The sequence below is a fragment of the Poecilia reticulata genome, linkage group LG18 (genome assembly GCF_000633615.1).
Source record: "Poecilia reticulata strain Guanapo linkage group LG18, Guppy_female_1.0+MT, whole genome shotgun sequence".
Taxonomy (NCBI): domain Eukaryota; kingdom Metazoa; phylum Chordata; class Actinopteri; order Cyprinodontiformes; family Poeciliidae; genus Poecilia; species Poecilia reticulata.
This window is the reverse complement of record NC_024348.1, coordinates 19477917-19491810: the sequence shown is the minus strand read 5'-3', so window position 1 is coordinate 19491810 and position 13894 is coordinate 19477917. Positions and strand designations below refer to the sequence as shown.

General features: G+C 39.0%; 2 protein-coding genes across 2 annotated transcripts in view; both read left to right on the top strand.

Annotated features, from left to right (window-relative positions):
- The window catches only part of LOC103480863 (high affinity immunoglobulin gamma Fc receptor I-like), a 47035-nt gene extending 36586 nt beyond the window's left edge, over nucleotides 1–10449 (top strand). Inside the window, exon 5 of the mRNA XM_017310559.1 lies at nucleotides 10264–10449. Within this exon, the coding sequence (XP_017166048.1) occupies nucleotides 10264–10403 (140 nt within the window). The 3' untranslated portion in view covers nucleotides 10404–10449. The remainder of the gene's footprint in view (nucleotides 1–10263) is intronic.
- Nucleotides 10450–10556: 107 nt separating this feature from the next.
- Nucleotides 10557–13215, top strand: LOC103480865 (tripartite motif-containing protein 16-like). Its single transcript, XM_008436066.2, has 3 exons — nucleotides 10557–10584; nucleotides 10699–10744; nucleotides 10943–13215. The coding sequence occupies exon 3, from the start codon at nucleotides 11222–11224 to the stop codon at nucleotides 12872–12874; it is 1653 nt and encodes a 550-aa protein (XP_008434288.1). The 5' UTR covers nucleotides 10557–10584; nucleotides 10699–10744; nucleotides 10943–11221; the 3' UTR covers nucleotides 12875–13215.
- The last annotated feature ends 679 nt before the right edge of the window (nucleotides 13216–13894 follow it).

The following is a 13894-nucleotide window of genomic DNA, read 5'->3' as shown; positions in this document are numbered from 1 at the left end:
ATCAGTGGGTTTCCACAGATCTCTTCATAAACTCAGATGGACTCAGAGTGACTGTCGTCTCACCAGTGATTCTCTCAGGTTTCCTGTTTCTGGTATCAAAGTTCAAATCCAACTGAATTCATTCAAACAAAGTGGAATATGAACTGAACCAGAATCTCTTCCAGTAACATGATGTATTACGTTGTCAGTGATATTTTTCAAATCAACTAGCAGTTAGCTGTCCTCTGTTGGTAAAAGTGTAGAAACTAACATTTAAAGCAGTTTAATTGCAGCAGATCTAAACATGTATGATGTCACACGAGCCTTTCAGATCTGTAGTGAGTCCAGAGCTGATCAAAGTGATTACACTGCAAAACACAAAAATACCAACAAATACTTTTGGACTAGTTTCTCTTGCTAATATCTTGGTACACACGAAATAAAAGATATAAGATTTTTAATCAATTAAACAAACTACTGTCTGGTTTTTACTTCATTTTCTCAGCTTTGTTTCAACTTTTGCACTAAGGCCGTTGAGAAATCTCAATTTATTTTGTCATAAAACTGAATAAATTTTAACATAAAAACTTAATAGTATTGATCTGCATCATTATTATGACATCCACAATGTCAGTTTTACATTATGTCTTTATTCTAGAAATTATAATTTCTAGATCACTTTTCAAAACAAATGAACAAACGATTAAATACTTGCATCATCAATAGTTTTACTTTCTCTGTTTATTTTTTTATATCTTCAGAATCTCCCTGGATTTCTTACAGGAACCACAAACAAACCGTTAAGTTGGGGATGTGAATAACATAAAGATGACACTGATTTATTGTTTTCCTCATTTTTAAAATTTTTTATTTGTAAATGCAGCTCAAAACAAAATGCAATGATTTGTTTTAATATTGACTTTTGCTGCTTTGTTTGAAGCAAATTCTAGTCTAGTGAACCTTTTGCAGTTATACATCTTCTCCCTTCGCTTCATTTTCCCTCTCACCCACTTAGTGATTTTAATATAAATTACTAGTTCCAGTAAAAATGGACCTAATCAATTATTATTTATAGCCAAAACTTTACTCCTACTGGCCCAACAGTTGAACTCATTTCAACCAGCCAACATCACTGAGTCCATCCATGAGGGAGCAGCGCCACCTGCTGCTTCAATTTCTCAACTGCACAATCACCTTCACAACATAACAGTGAGAAACTTGCAGAGCTTTATTGTAATGTTTATGCATATTAGTGAAAATGTTGGATTCTAGATGCAGATACGTTGGTTCCCAGTCGTCTCATTCCAGTCTGGATCTTTCCTCATCATTCTCTATATGATCGGTTCAAATCGATAGTTTTTATACTTCGTTCCGCAGTGAAATCCAACGTAGAGTCAGAAGCTGCGTTTCCATTATAAATGTTGATTTTTGATGATTTGATAGTTGAAAAAAATCCAATTTCATAATTAAGGTGTTTTCATTAAAGATTAATATAAGTTAAATGAGAAATGCAATTAAAATCACATAAATCAGCTTCTTCACACAGTAAGTCATTTTGTTTCTCTCCTGTTAACCGTTTGTCCGATAGACACGCCTGTCACACACATATCAACACTAATGATAACAATAATGACCAAAATATAACACAGGAAATATTAAGGTCAGCTAAATTGTTGTGGTAGGAGCTAAAGGACCCCAGAACGCTACGGACCGACGCTGTTGTCACGGTTGCCTAGAGACGGACACTACGCAGCCGCGGTGAGCTGCTGTCAACCCACATTTTTTTAAAACGTCCTCGACCCGATTCCACGTCCTTAGAACCAAAACCTCTACAGCGTCTCTGAAACCATGACTCTGATCCAGAGTCCAGACCAGATTCACTCAGCCACTACATGCTGGAGTTCGACTCCTCTGTGGTCAGGACTATGTGGAGTTCATTAAACTGTAATCTCAGGTTCAGGTGGTTAAAATGTCTATTCTAGTTTCAGTTGTTTTAGACTTCATCATTGTTGTGATTGTGTCACTTCTCATAAATCAGCTGTATCTATGGAACTACTTTGTCATCTAGTTTGTTGTTTAGTTGATGAAGGAGTTTGTTGGGTGCTGCCCCCTCCTGTTTCTGTTCAGCCACAGAGGCTGAACAGAAAGTATTTTTATTCACCTAAACTAATATCATTTAGATTTATTGCTTTGTCAGTCAGACCAAATGCTGTTGTTGTTCAAATCCTGGAAACTGTGATTATCATCATCAATCAGGATATCAGTTATTTTATCGGACAAAGATCTGATTCTGGATCAAACTGGGAGAATAAAGCCGTATTGTGACTCGGATTAAAACTATGTTTGTATTTGGACAATGATTTTAAAGAGAGGACTCACTGTTTCACTATAAAAAGGGTGTGAGTTGTGCTGTACTTCATTGGGTTTTATCATAACATTTCTATATTGTGTTTTATATTTAAAAGATAATCCATCAACATTTCTAAATATAAGTCCATATCAGAAACGATTGTTTTTAAATGAAAACAGTGAATAATCAGTGTTTTTCATCACTGAAAACAAGTAGATATTTGGAGTTCAGGACGTCCTGTGGTCCTAAAAAGACACACACTGACTCTTCAGGGCTTTTATGTCGCTTCTTAAAAGACGAAGCTGAGACAGAAGTGTGTAGAAACTGAAATATGACCACCAGATGGCGCCAAACACAACATTCATTAAACTCTGAACTGAACAAAGATCGGCACAAAATCAGCTTCACTCTTCCTGGAAAACTCGGTGTAGTAAATTAAACGAATGCAATAATTAGTTTAGACTAAAAGTGCAATCTTTTCTGTTATTTGTTTTTCTAATAACCTGATTCACCCAACAGATAAACATCAACACCAGCCGTCCAAATACATGGGAGCCTAATTTAAAAAAGACCAATCAGAGTAACCTCTTTTTTTAATGCAGACATATCAAAATCAATCAATCAAATCTTATTTGTATAGCACGTTTCAGCTGCAAGGCATTTCAAGGTGCTTAAGTATTGAATTACAAATTTGATAACTCTACACCAGTGCATCACACTTAAACACACCAATAGCTTCACAAGGTTGGTCAAAAACAACTGTAATTTGTTCAGTCAGTGCATTAAGTGAGAATAGGAGCCAATGTAAAATCAATAATAAAGAAAGTGAAACTGCGAAAACAAGAGGTTCACTACGCTGGTCAAGCATGTAAAAATAAACGGCAGCAAACATTCATTCAAATGATCTAGAAAGTGCAATTAGGAATTCTAAATATAATGTAAAATAAATAATAAAACATTGTTCACACCACAAAGCATAGAATTAGGCTGAGTAGATCTGCCTTGTCACCAATATCGTCTAGAATTTTTATCAATATTGGGATTGATACAGATAGGTCTGTCCCAATAAGTAATAAATCAATTAGTCACATAAAACTAACCCATTCATTTCTATTAGCATAATTTAATGTCATCCTCTTTTTCTCTCTTTCTAACAAAAACTGTTCAATCCAATTTAAATTTTATTGGCTTTCTAGAACGTGTTATTGAATTAATATGCCATTATCAGTACTTTAATTGAAAATTAGGTCTTTCTGCATGAAATTTATATATATATTTTTTCAAAAGCCTGGATCTCCACTCAAGCCAGAGTCGGAGTGTACCTGGACCACAGAGCAGGTATTCTGTGTTTCTACAGCGTCTCTGAAACCATGACTCTGATCCACAGAGTCCAGACCTCATTCACTCAGCCTCTGTATGCTGGGATTAGACTTTACTTCTCATGGTTTCTTCCTGTTGGTTGTTGTTCAAATCCATGATGAACTGATGGGAAATGTTATCATCATAAATCAGGATTTCACAAAGATCTGATTCTGGATCAAACTGGGTGAATAAAGTAATCATGTAACTCAAACTGGTTTGCTGAATAGAAATAAGTGTATGTGTTGTAACAAAACAAAGAGAATTGAGTCTATGCAGGTTAAAAACTGCTCCATGCTTCTATTAGCAGTTCCAGAGGCTTTGAAAAGGTCAACTTTGTGCTTTAGTTCAGGTTGTTTACGGAGTTCACCTGAGCCGTTTCTGGGACTGGGGATGTAACCAACAGCTGATTAACATATCAGGCCTTATTGGCTATTCACACACTTTTGTTTTTGTTTTCAGCCAATAAGTTGCAAGTTTGAAGTAAACACAGGGTTCATAAACATACCAACACATCACTCAACACACAATGGTAACAGACTATTAGAAAAAAAGATGCTTCAAGATGTCAACATCCACCATAAAGACACCTGAGGAAGAAAACAACACCAGAGGCATTCATGTTTACAGGAATATTATTCTGTTTATTGGGGTGAGTTGCAGAGTTTTTATTGTTTTTAAAACACTATTACAGTACATAGCATGCCACTGTGTGCCTCATCTGGGGCTGTTCTGCTGCAGCTGTGGTAATCATGACAGTTAAGCAGCGCTGCGCCCCACGCTGACTAACTGCATCTAGAAGCTGTAATATTGTAAATAATTATTGACATTATTTTATTTGGGTCTAATTAACATAGGCCCAAATATTAATTTGGCCTATGTTTATATAGGAACAGTTCCTGCTTCATTTAAAATTGCTGCCATATCCCCTATCTTAAAAAAACCTGGTGCTGATCACTATAATCTGAATAATTTCCGTCCTATCTCCAACTTGCCTTTCATCTCCAAAATTCTTGAGAAGATAGTAGCATCCCAACTTCACACTTATTTATCCAACAATAACCTGTATGAACTGTTTCAGTCTGGTTTTCGTCCCCTCCACAGTACAGAAACAGCTCTCATAAAAATCACCAATGACCTCCTTATGGCAGCTGACTCCGGCTTGCTGTCCATTCTCATCCTACTTGATTTGAGTGCAGCGTTTGACACTATCTGCCATACCACCCTACTCAACAGACTTTCCTCTATTGGTATCACTCAGACTCCTCTAAACTGGTTTAAATCATATCTCTCTGGCCGCACTCAGTTCATTCGGATCAAAACCTTCTCTTCCCAGCCTTCCTCTGTCACATCAGGAGTTCCACAGGGATCTGTCTTAGGGCCCCTTCTCTTCATTATTTATCTCCTTCCCCTTGGCAATATTTTTCGCAAGTATGGCATTGATTTCCACTGTTATGCGGATGACACCCAGCTCTATGTTTCCAGTAAGCCCGCCTCCAACCTCCCACCGTCTTCGCTTACTGACTGCTTGACTGAAATAAAATCCTGGTTCTCCTCAAATCTGCTTCAGCTTAACAGTGATAAAACAGAGGTTCTTCTCATTGGTACCAAATCTACTCTGGCCAAAATCAAAAGCTTCAGTCTTGTAATTGATAACTGTCCCGTTTCTCCCTCCCCTCAGGTAAAGAGTCTGGGTGTCATCCTTGACAGCACTCTGTCTTTCCAGTCTCATATTAATAACATTACCCGCTCGGCTTATTTTCACCTACGCAACATCAACCGCCTCCGCCCCTCCCTTACTCCCCATTCCACTGCCATCCTTGTTCACTGTCTTGTGACATCACGCCTGGACTATTGCAACTCCCTTCTGTTTGGTCTCACCCAGAAATCTCTTCATAAGCTCCAACTGGTCCAGAATTCAGCTGCCCGTATCATTACCAAAACCCCATCCATGCACCACATCACTCCTGTCCTGCAAAGACTCCACTGGCTGCCCACCAAGTTCCGCATAGATTACAAAATTCTTCTGTACACTTTCAAGGCCCTTTACAATCTCTCCCCACCATATCTTTCAAATCTTATTCATATTGCCATTCCCTCTCGCTCCCTCAGATCATCCTCCTCAATCCATTTCACTGTCCCCTCTGCCCGTCTCACCACCATGGGGAGCAGAGCTTTCAGTCGCTCTGCTCCCCAACTCTGGAACTCATTACCACCATACCTTAGAAACATAAAGTCATTATCAAATTTTAAAACCGAACTCAAAACACACCTTTTTAGATCTGCCTTTTCCACATGACACAATTGGTTTGCCTGATTTTACATAGTTTTTATATAGATACATTGTTTTGTTTTATTTATTTTTATCTACTTTTACTTGTTACATTTTATTTGTTTCTGTCACAGTTTTTTACTATTGTACGGTGTCCTTGAGTGCCAGAAAGGCGCCTTTGAAATAAAATGTATTATTATTATTATTATTATTATATTTATAATATAAATAAACACGTTATATTTATTATTCAATGGGGGAATCCCAAGGAGGTTGGAGGTTGTATATTATGAAGTTTTTTTGATTTACTGGTTACTGCAGCCTGAATCAGATATGGATCAGATCGTCACCTCTAGCTGCCGACCAGCTCAGTCCTGATTCTCCTTCAGAAGGATGTTTGTAGAAAAGTTTCTCTGCTGTAAGACTGACCTCCTCTGGATCTCTGTCCCCATGAAAATATCATCTTTCTAGAAATGAGCAGAGAAATCTGACATGGACTCATCATGATAGTTTTCTTTGTAGAAACAACAAAGCGTAATGTTTTCTCCCTCCTCAACAGGGTCACAGCTTTGGTTCAAATGTACATTAATCACCATGATAGGGAAATATATGCTCTATGACAATCACAAATTTAGTGCTTAATAAGTATTAAGGCTGCAGACCGACTGGTAAGTGAAGATTTATGGGAAGTTGAGTGAAATAAGAGCTTCAGTGGATTCATTCTGAAGTATGGAGCTACTAATAATCAGGAACTGATGATTTCTGTTTGGTTTCCATTGTTAGAACAATTTAGTTTGGACTACTTGAATGACATCTGTGCTAATTATTGTGCAAAAGAGTGAGCAAAATATGTCAAACAACAAGAAAGAGTTGATAGATTTAGAAGATGACTTTTCTGCTCTCCGCTGAGTGGATCCTTCCTTTAAATAGGGCAAAGCAATTGAGAAAAAGGGTTTTAATGAGGTTTTTTATGATTATATGACAATATAGTTATATAACTAAAGTGATTCCATCATTTGTCGAATTAAACACATTAGATGGAATGATTTATGGTTAATGACTTGTAATTTGAAAAGGATATAAACTGTTTTGGTGTCAGATCACCTGATCTGACCTCATTTCATATAATATGTAAAAACGTGTTGCAATGCGGATTATGTTTTATCATGTGACTGAGCAAACGATGAGGCAGGAAATAGAAAAGGGAACTAATCTGTGAGGGTTTTGGGAAGCAAGGGGATTTAGAGTTAGAGTTTATTTGTGATGCTCATTTTAGCTTTAGGGCAGTAAGAGCTCTGCATCATAAAAAACATCAACAGTAACCAATTTGAAAATAACCAAACATTACATTTTATCAAATGCCATGATCAAAGTCATCAACTATGCTGATAAATGCTCCATTTAATCAAAGGCAACACTGAACAGGTGGGTTTTTGTCTTGATTTAAAGGAACTCACTGCTGCAGCCGTTTTGCAATTTGCAGTTTTATGTTGAAGCTTCTCCATGTTTGGTTCTGGTTCTGGGGATGCAGAACCCACTAGAACTTAGCAGTTTATCAATATTGTCATCAACCAAAACCAACTTCACCCAACATCTCCATCCTGGCTGACAGCAAACAACAGAGATGAGTTTTTATGTCAGAAGGAGTTTTTGGAGTTTGATCCAAGAGTCACAGCTTTGAATCCCGTGACTCAGATGAACAGGGACATCTAGTGGCCACCTCTGGGTACTGCAGAGGAAAATTAAATCATTTTTAGGGTTTGATGTTAAGTAATAAGTAAGGGAAAACAAATAGAGCAATTAGTAACCAGCTAATGATACCATTTAAAAAGGACAAGACACATCTCGAATAAATATTATGTGAGAGAGTTTCTCTTCTTTTAAAATTTTATTTATTTAACCAGGTAGACCCCGTTGAGATCTAGATCTCATTTTCAAGAGGGACCTGGGCAGAAATCTGCAATACAAGCTAAAAGGTGGAAATGTTCAACATAGGAAATGACTGCAAGAATGTTTGGGTTGTATAGTTAAAGGTTAATGTTAGTAATTACTTAAAATGAAACTTAAAATAAAAAGTCATTGTTCTATACCTCTGTTAAGGTATCTATGCTTTATGTTAAATAATTATGCATAATAACAAACATGTGTATGTGTATGGTAAACTTTTTGTCCGTACACCAGGCATAGTGGCTGGTGGAGAACATTTTTAACTTCCATCTCAGGTCCAGTTGATTAAAACATTTATTTCTGGTTTTTTAGTCATCAATGATACCAACAGCTCATTGTTGTGTCATTTGCAAATTAGTGTTATCAACTTCTTTTGCTGTTTTAGTTTGTTCAACATTTTGCTTTATTATTATTATTTTTTTTGTTCATTCAAATAATTGTTGGTTTTATTTGACTGGATTCTATGTTTTATTCTGAAGCTTTAACTTGAAGAAATAATTAACGATTTCTCATGACTCAGAATAAAATCTTGACCAACTTCATGAATCCAAACCTCAAACGTCCCCAGGTTTCCTTAACCTCATGATATGATTTTAAGTTTCCTTCAGTAATATCCTAAATGCTGTTTTAGCCTCTTGAAATATATTAAAAGTAATACATATCCTTCAGAATACAGAGTAAAACGTTCTTTCTTTTTTATAGTTGAAATAAATAATAAATCCAGTTCAGTTAGCTGTTAATACGATCAGTTTAAGTTGATAAAACTCCTGATCTGTATTTGTCCATCCAGAATCACATTCCAGAAACACTGAAGGTCATAAAGGTGGACGTCTTGAGATAAGATCATTTGTCTTATCTGAGCTTCAGCTGTGTCATATTTGACCTGAGTTTCAGAGATCTCTACATGTTTATGTGCTGTGCTTCCAGGTTTCCCATCTTTGTTTGGTGACATTCCATCCAGAATTTGCATGATTGAACATGACATTGATGTGAATACCGCAGTTTCGGCGAAGCATCTTATCTCTCTAGACAAACTGGACCAGACAAACTAAGACGTTGGTTATCTGTTGTCCATGGAGTCCATGGAAAAACCAGTCTCAGTCCATGGAGTCCTCCGTTTGCCAACTGCTGAGCCTGATGGTATCCAGTGACTTTGTACTGACTTCCCTAAGTCAAATGCTGTTTTGGTGCCTGACTCGCTCCCTCTGCCTCACATGGAAGACTGTATCAACAGTATTGGTCCAGCTGCATTTATATCATCAGGCCAATACAGAGCCAGTAGAGTATTATAGCACATGGAGCAGACAGACTGAGGGAGGCAGAAACCTTCGGGGTGATGGTCAGCGACCCTTTTTCTTTGTCCAGTTGCTGTCAGCCACCCTGGCTGGACTAACTAGTTCCAGCCTTATCTTTGAGTATTGGGGCCCCACATCTCAGCTTTTGGCAGAGTCCCAATTTAGAACCACAGTCTTTGGGAATTCTTGCCGTGATTTCCTGATGCTCGAAGCTGCCCTCTGTTTTCCTGCAGCTCTTGGATCCTCCTCACCTTGTTACAAGGCCTCTTTGTGCATCCAGTTGTAAGTGAGTTGACTGCTTGGAAGGAAAGCCTGAAGTTCCTCTTCTCTGCAGTCGACTTTATSAGCTCCTCCTGACACCCACAGCCTCATTGATCACAGCCCCACAAAAGAAAAACAGAAGTTAGCTGCATCTTTGATTAGCTGTAATTAACTYGCTTTAGATGGAGTTCTCTGCTCTGCTTGAGGGAGTCTTGACTTGAGATGGCTTAAAGGTCACTTTCCCATCTCAGTTCCTTCTTTGGACCAACCATGTGCTTCCCGATCAGCACTCTCCTTTCCTCGGTTCCTCCTTTGCCTGGGTTTGTGYGTATCGTGCTCAGGCTGACCACCTTTGTTCTTTCAGTTCATCTATTTCCTTTAATGTCTACTTGTGATGCATCTCACCTCTATAAGTTGCAACCTCCATTAAACTCTAATCAACTTTGACTAAAGTTGCATGCTATTTCTGCAACTTTAGTCATGATTATTTAAGCAATAATCATGTTTAAATATATTAAACATGATTATTGCTGATTATAAACACATTAAACAGAATTAAACAGGGATCCCTGACCACTTTCTTCAGCATGTTGTCATGGCTTGGACAGGTCTGTCCAGTGGAGACTAAGGTGGACACAATGCTTGCACATGATTTGAAACGTTTTCTACGACTAGCTGGTCACTACCGTTGTAGAGGATAGAGGATTCTCTCATTACCACTTTGTGYAGCYCTGCAGTTCCTTTGTGTGGACCAGTGAATGTAAACAGGTTTTCAATGCAGCTAAATCTCTTGTCTGCAGAGCTGCTCCTGATGTCACTCGGCCTTCCAGAGTGGATGCCTGTGATAAAGGTGCTGGTGCAGTGCTATTCCAAGATGGCGAGGATGGAGTGTGACATCCTGAGAGTTACTGTTCTGCCAAGTTTAAAACTCACCAGATGAACTATTCCACCATTGAAAAAGAAACTCTCATACCTGGCAAGTTTTGGACTTTTGAATATGGGAAAAGTCGCTACAGTTAGAGCATAATATGGGACATTTATGGGAAGATACTAGTACAGGAACACGGCAGGAAAGGGGGGCAAAAACCTGCAGCCAACAGTCAAAACTGGAGACCTGACAGGTATGAAGTCTTGTGATGCTCTTTGCCCTGCAGCATTTTGAGGTGCATGTTGGCTCCTCATCAACTACAGTGACTGTGCTTACTGACCACAACCCTATTGTCTACTTCTCTCAGGTGTGTAACCAAAACCACAGGCTGATGACAAAAACCACAACTGCAGGTGAGCACAAATTTTTGATTTAGCAGACATGTGCGGTTATTGGCTAAACCTTGTATCCATAAGTCTAAAATCTTCAAAAACCTTACTTTTATGTCTGTGAATGAAATCAATCAGTGTATCAGCAGGAGTTTGAATTCCCAAAACAACCTAATAGCTAAAAAGTTCAGCCTCCCCTTTGTGTTCATTGTCTGCTTTCAGTTTCAACCACCTGTAACTCTACACCAAAACCTGGGAAAACAAGCAGGCTTAGTCACGCCAGGACAATGGCCTCAAACCTTTTCCTGCATAACTCCTCCTACACTGGATCCTGTCAACACATCGCTGTTCCCTCCTCTTCAGATCTAGAGGTTTATTGCTGAGTGCAACAGCTGCAAAGCCTCATTCGCTGCAGAAACGAAAGGTGTGGAGATCAGAGATCAGAGCTGTTGCTGCACTGCAGAAGACAAACGAACACAGTTGTCGATACTGAGAGCTGAAATGGCGGAGAGCGATCAACCGGACCGAGATAAGTTGTTTTGTTCCATCTGTTCAGATTTACTGAAGGATCCGGTGACCATTCCCTGTGGACACAGTTACTGTAGGAACTGTATTAAAGACCGCTGGGATGGAGAAGATCAGTGTGGAACACACATCTGTCCCCAGTGCAGAGAGACGTTTGAACAGAGACCTGGGTTAAGGAGAAACACCATGATAGAAGAGTTGATTAAATATCTGAAGAAGATGGGAGTTGCTCTCGCTGACCACTGCTATGCTGGACCTGAAGATGTGGCCTGTGATGTCTGCACCGGAAGAAAGATGAAAGCTGTCAAGTCCTGTTTAACCTGTTTAGCTTCTTATTGTAAGAATCATCTCCAGCCTCACTATGATGCTGCACCATTAAAGAAACACAAGCTGGTGAATCCCTCCAAGAACCTCCAGGAGAGCAAATGCTCTCGTCATGATAGGGAGTTGGAGATTTTCTGTCGTCTTGATCAGCAGTGTATCTGTTATCTCTGCACTATGGAAGAACATAAAGACCACGAAACGGTAACAGCTGCAGCAGAAAGAGCTGAGAAGCAGAAGGAGCTCCAGGAGAGTCAACAACAAATCCAGCAGAGAATCCAGGACMRAGASAAAGATGTGAAGCTGCTTCAACAGGAGGTGGAGGCCATCAATGTCTCTGCTGATAAAGCAGTGGAGGACAGTGAGGAGATCTTCACTGAGCTGATCCGTCTCCTCCAGGAAAGAAGCTCTGAGGTGAAGCAGCAGATCAGATCCCAGCAGGAAACTGAAGTGAGTCGAGTCAAAGATGTTCAGGAGAAGCTGGAGCAGGAGATCAGTGAGCTGAAGAGGAAAGACGCTGAGCTGGAGCAGCTCTCACACACAGAGGATCACACCCAGTTTCTCCTCAACTACCCCTCACTGTCAGCACTCAGTGAGTCGACATACTCATCCAGCATCAACATCCGTCCTCTGAGACACTTTGAAGACGTGACAGCAGCTGTGTCAGAGCTCAGAGACAAACTACAGGACGTCCTGAGAGAATCATGGACAAACATCAAACAGGTAATACCTGAAGTTGATGTTCTACTGTCAGAACCAGAACCAAAGACCAGAAATGGATTCTTAAAATACTCTCAAGAAATCACTCTGGATCCTAACACAGCTCACAATAAGCTGTTATTATCTGTGGGAAACAGAAAAGTAACATCAACTGACCAGCAACAGTCTTATGCTGATCATCCGGACAGATTCAGTGTTTATAATCAAGTCCTGAGCAAAGAGAGTCTGACTGAACGTTGTTACTGGGAGGTGGCAATGAAAGGAGGAGCTGGAGTTGGAGTAGCAGTTTCATACCAGAACATCAACAAGGCAGAACCATTTGGATTCAATGACAAATCTTGGTCATTAAATTGTACTGCAGACGGTTACATATTTCATCACAACAAAGTTAAAACTCCAGTACCAGGTCCAGTTTCCTCCAGAGTCGGAGTGTACCTGGACCACAGAGCAGGTATTCTGTCTTTCTACAGCGTCTCTGAAACCATGACTCTGATCCACAGAGTCCAGACCAGATTCACTCAGCCGCTACATGCTGGGATTAGACCGCTCTTTAGTAAGGACTCTGTGGAGTTTGTTAAACTGAGATAGTCAGCAGTGATCTGAGGTCCAGTTGGTTCAAATGTGTATTTTTGTTTCAGTTGTTTTAGTCTAAATCATTGTTTTCATTTCTTCACTGTCCAGATCAGCTGTGTTTATGGAGCTACTTTGCCGCCTTGTTTGTTTTGTAGATGTTGGAGTTTGTTTGGGTGCTGCCCCTTCCTGTTTCTGTTCAGCCACAGAACCTATCGCTGCTAAGGAGGATTTTTATTCACCTAATCTAATTTCATTTAGATTTATTGCTTTGTCAGACCAAAGGTTGTTGTTCAAATAACTGTACAGATGAGAAGATCAGATTATGAATCTATATGTGTCAATAAATTCAACTTGTGACTCAGATTGTATCTCGGTTTATTTTTTAGTTTTGTTTCATTACATTTTATTATCATATCAGTAATAAAAGTCATGTGTTAAATATTTAAAAACTTCCTCATATCAGAGTTTAACACAGAAACAATTGCACCTTATAACAAGGTGAGTAATTAGTCATTTTGCTGCTTTAGGTTTAGGACATTTGTTTTTAATTTCCAGAGTTTAAAGAGTTCAGAACCTCCTGTGGTCCTAGAAAGACACAAACACTGAGGGGCTTTTTTTCAGTCTGTGACGATTCAAATATTCTACTCTGAATTGGCATCAAGTTAAACGAACTGAAGTCTAAAGTGTTGGGTTGCCTGAACTGAATGTATTTGTTTTTACTTAAATGATTATGTTGAAAGTAAATGTGTAATACTCTTTAGGTTTAATTAACTAGCTTTAGTGGAACCAGTTGACATAACTTGGTTGAGTAAATTAAAAACTTAATTTCTCAGAGTGTGGATGTGGAATTAAAGCATCACAATATGACAGTCTGAACAGCACAGGTCGGGTTCTTTTCGAATGTGACCCATATCCGATACATATCAGATTCAAATGCGACCCAACGTTCAGGTCGTATTCATCCGAACTGAACGTCACTGATTCTCAACAAATCTCACTATTCTGCGTCTTGATACGCGGGAAGAAAAACAACAA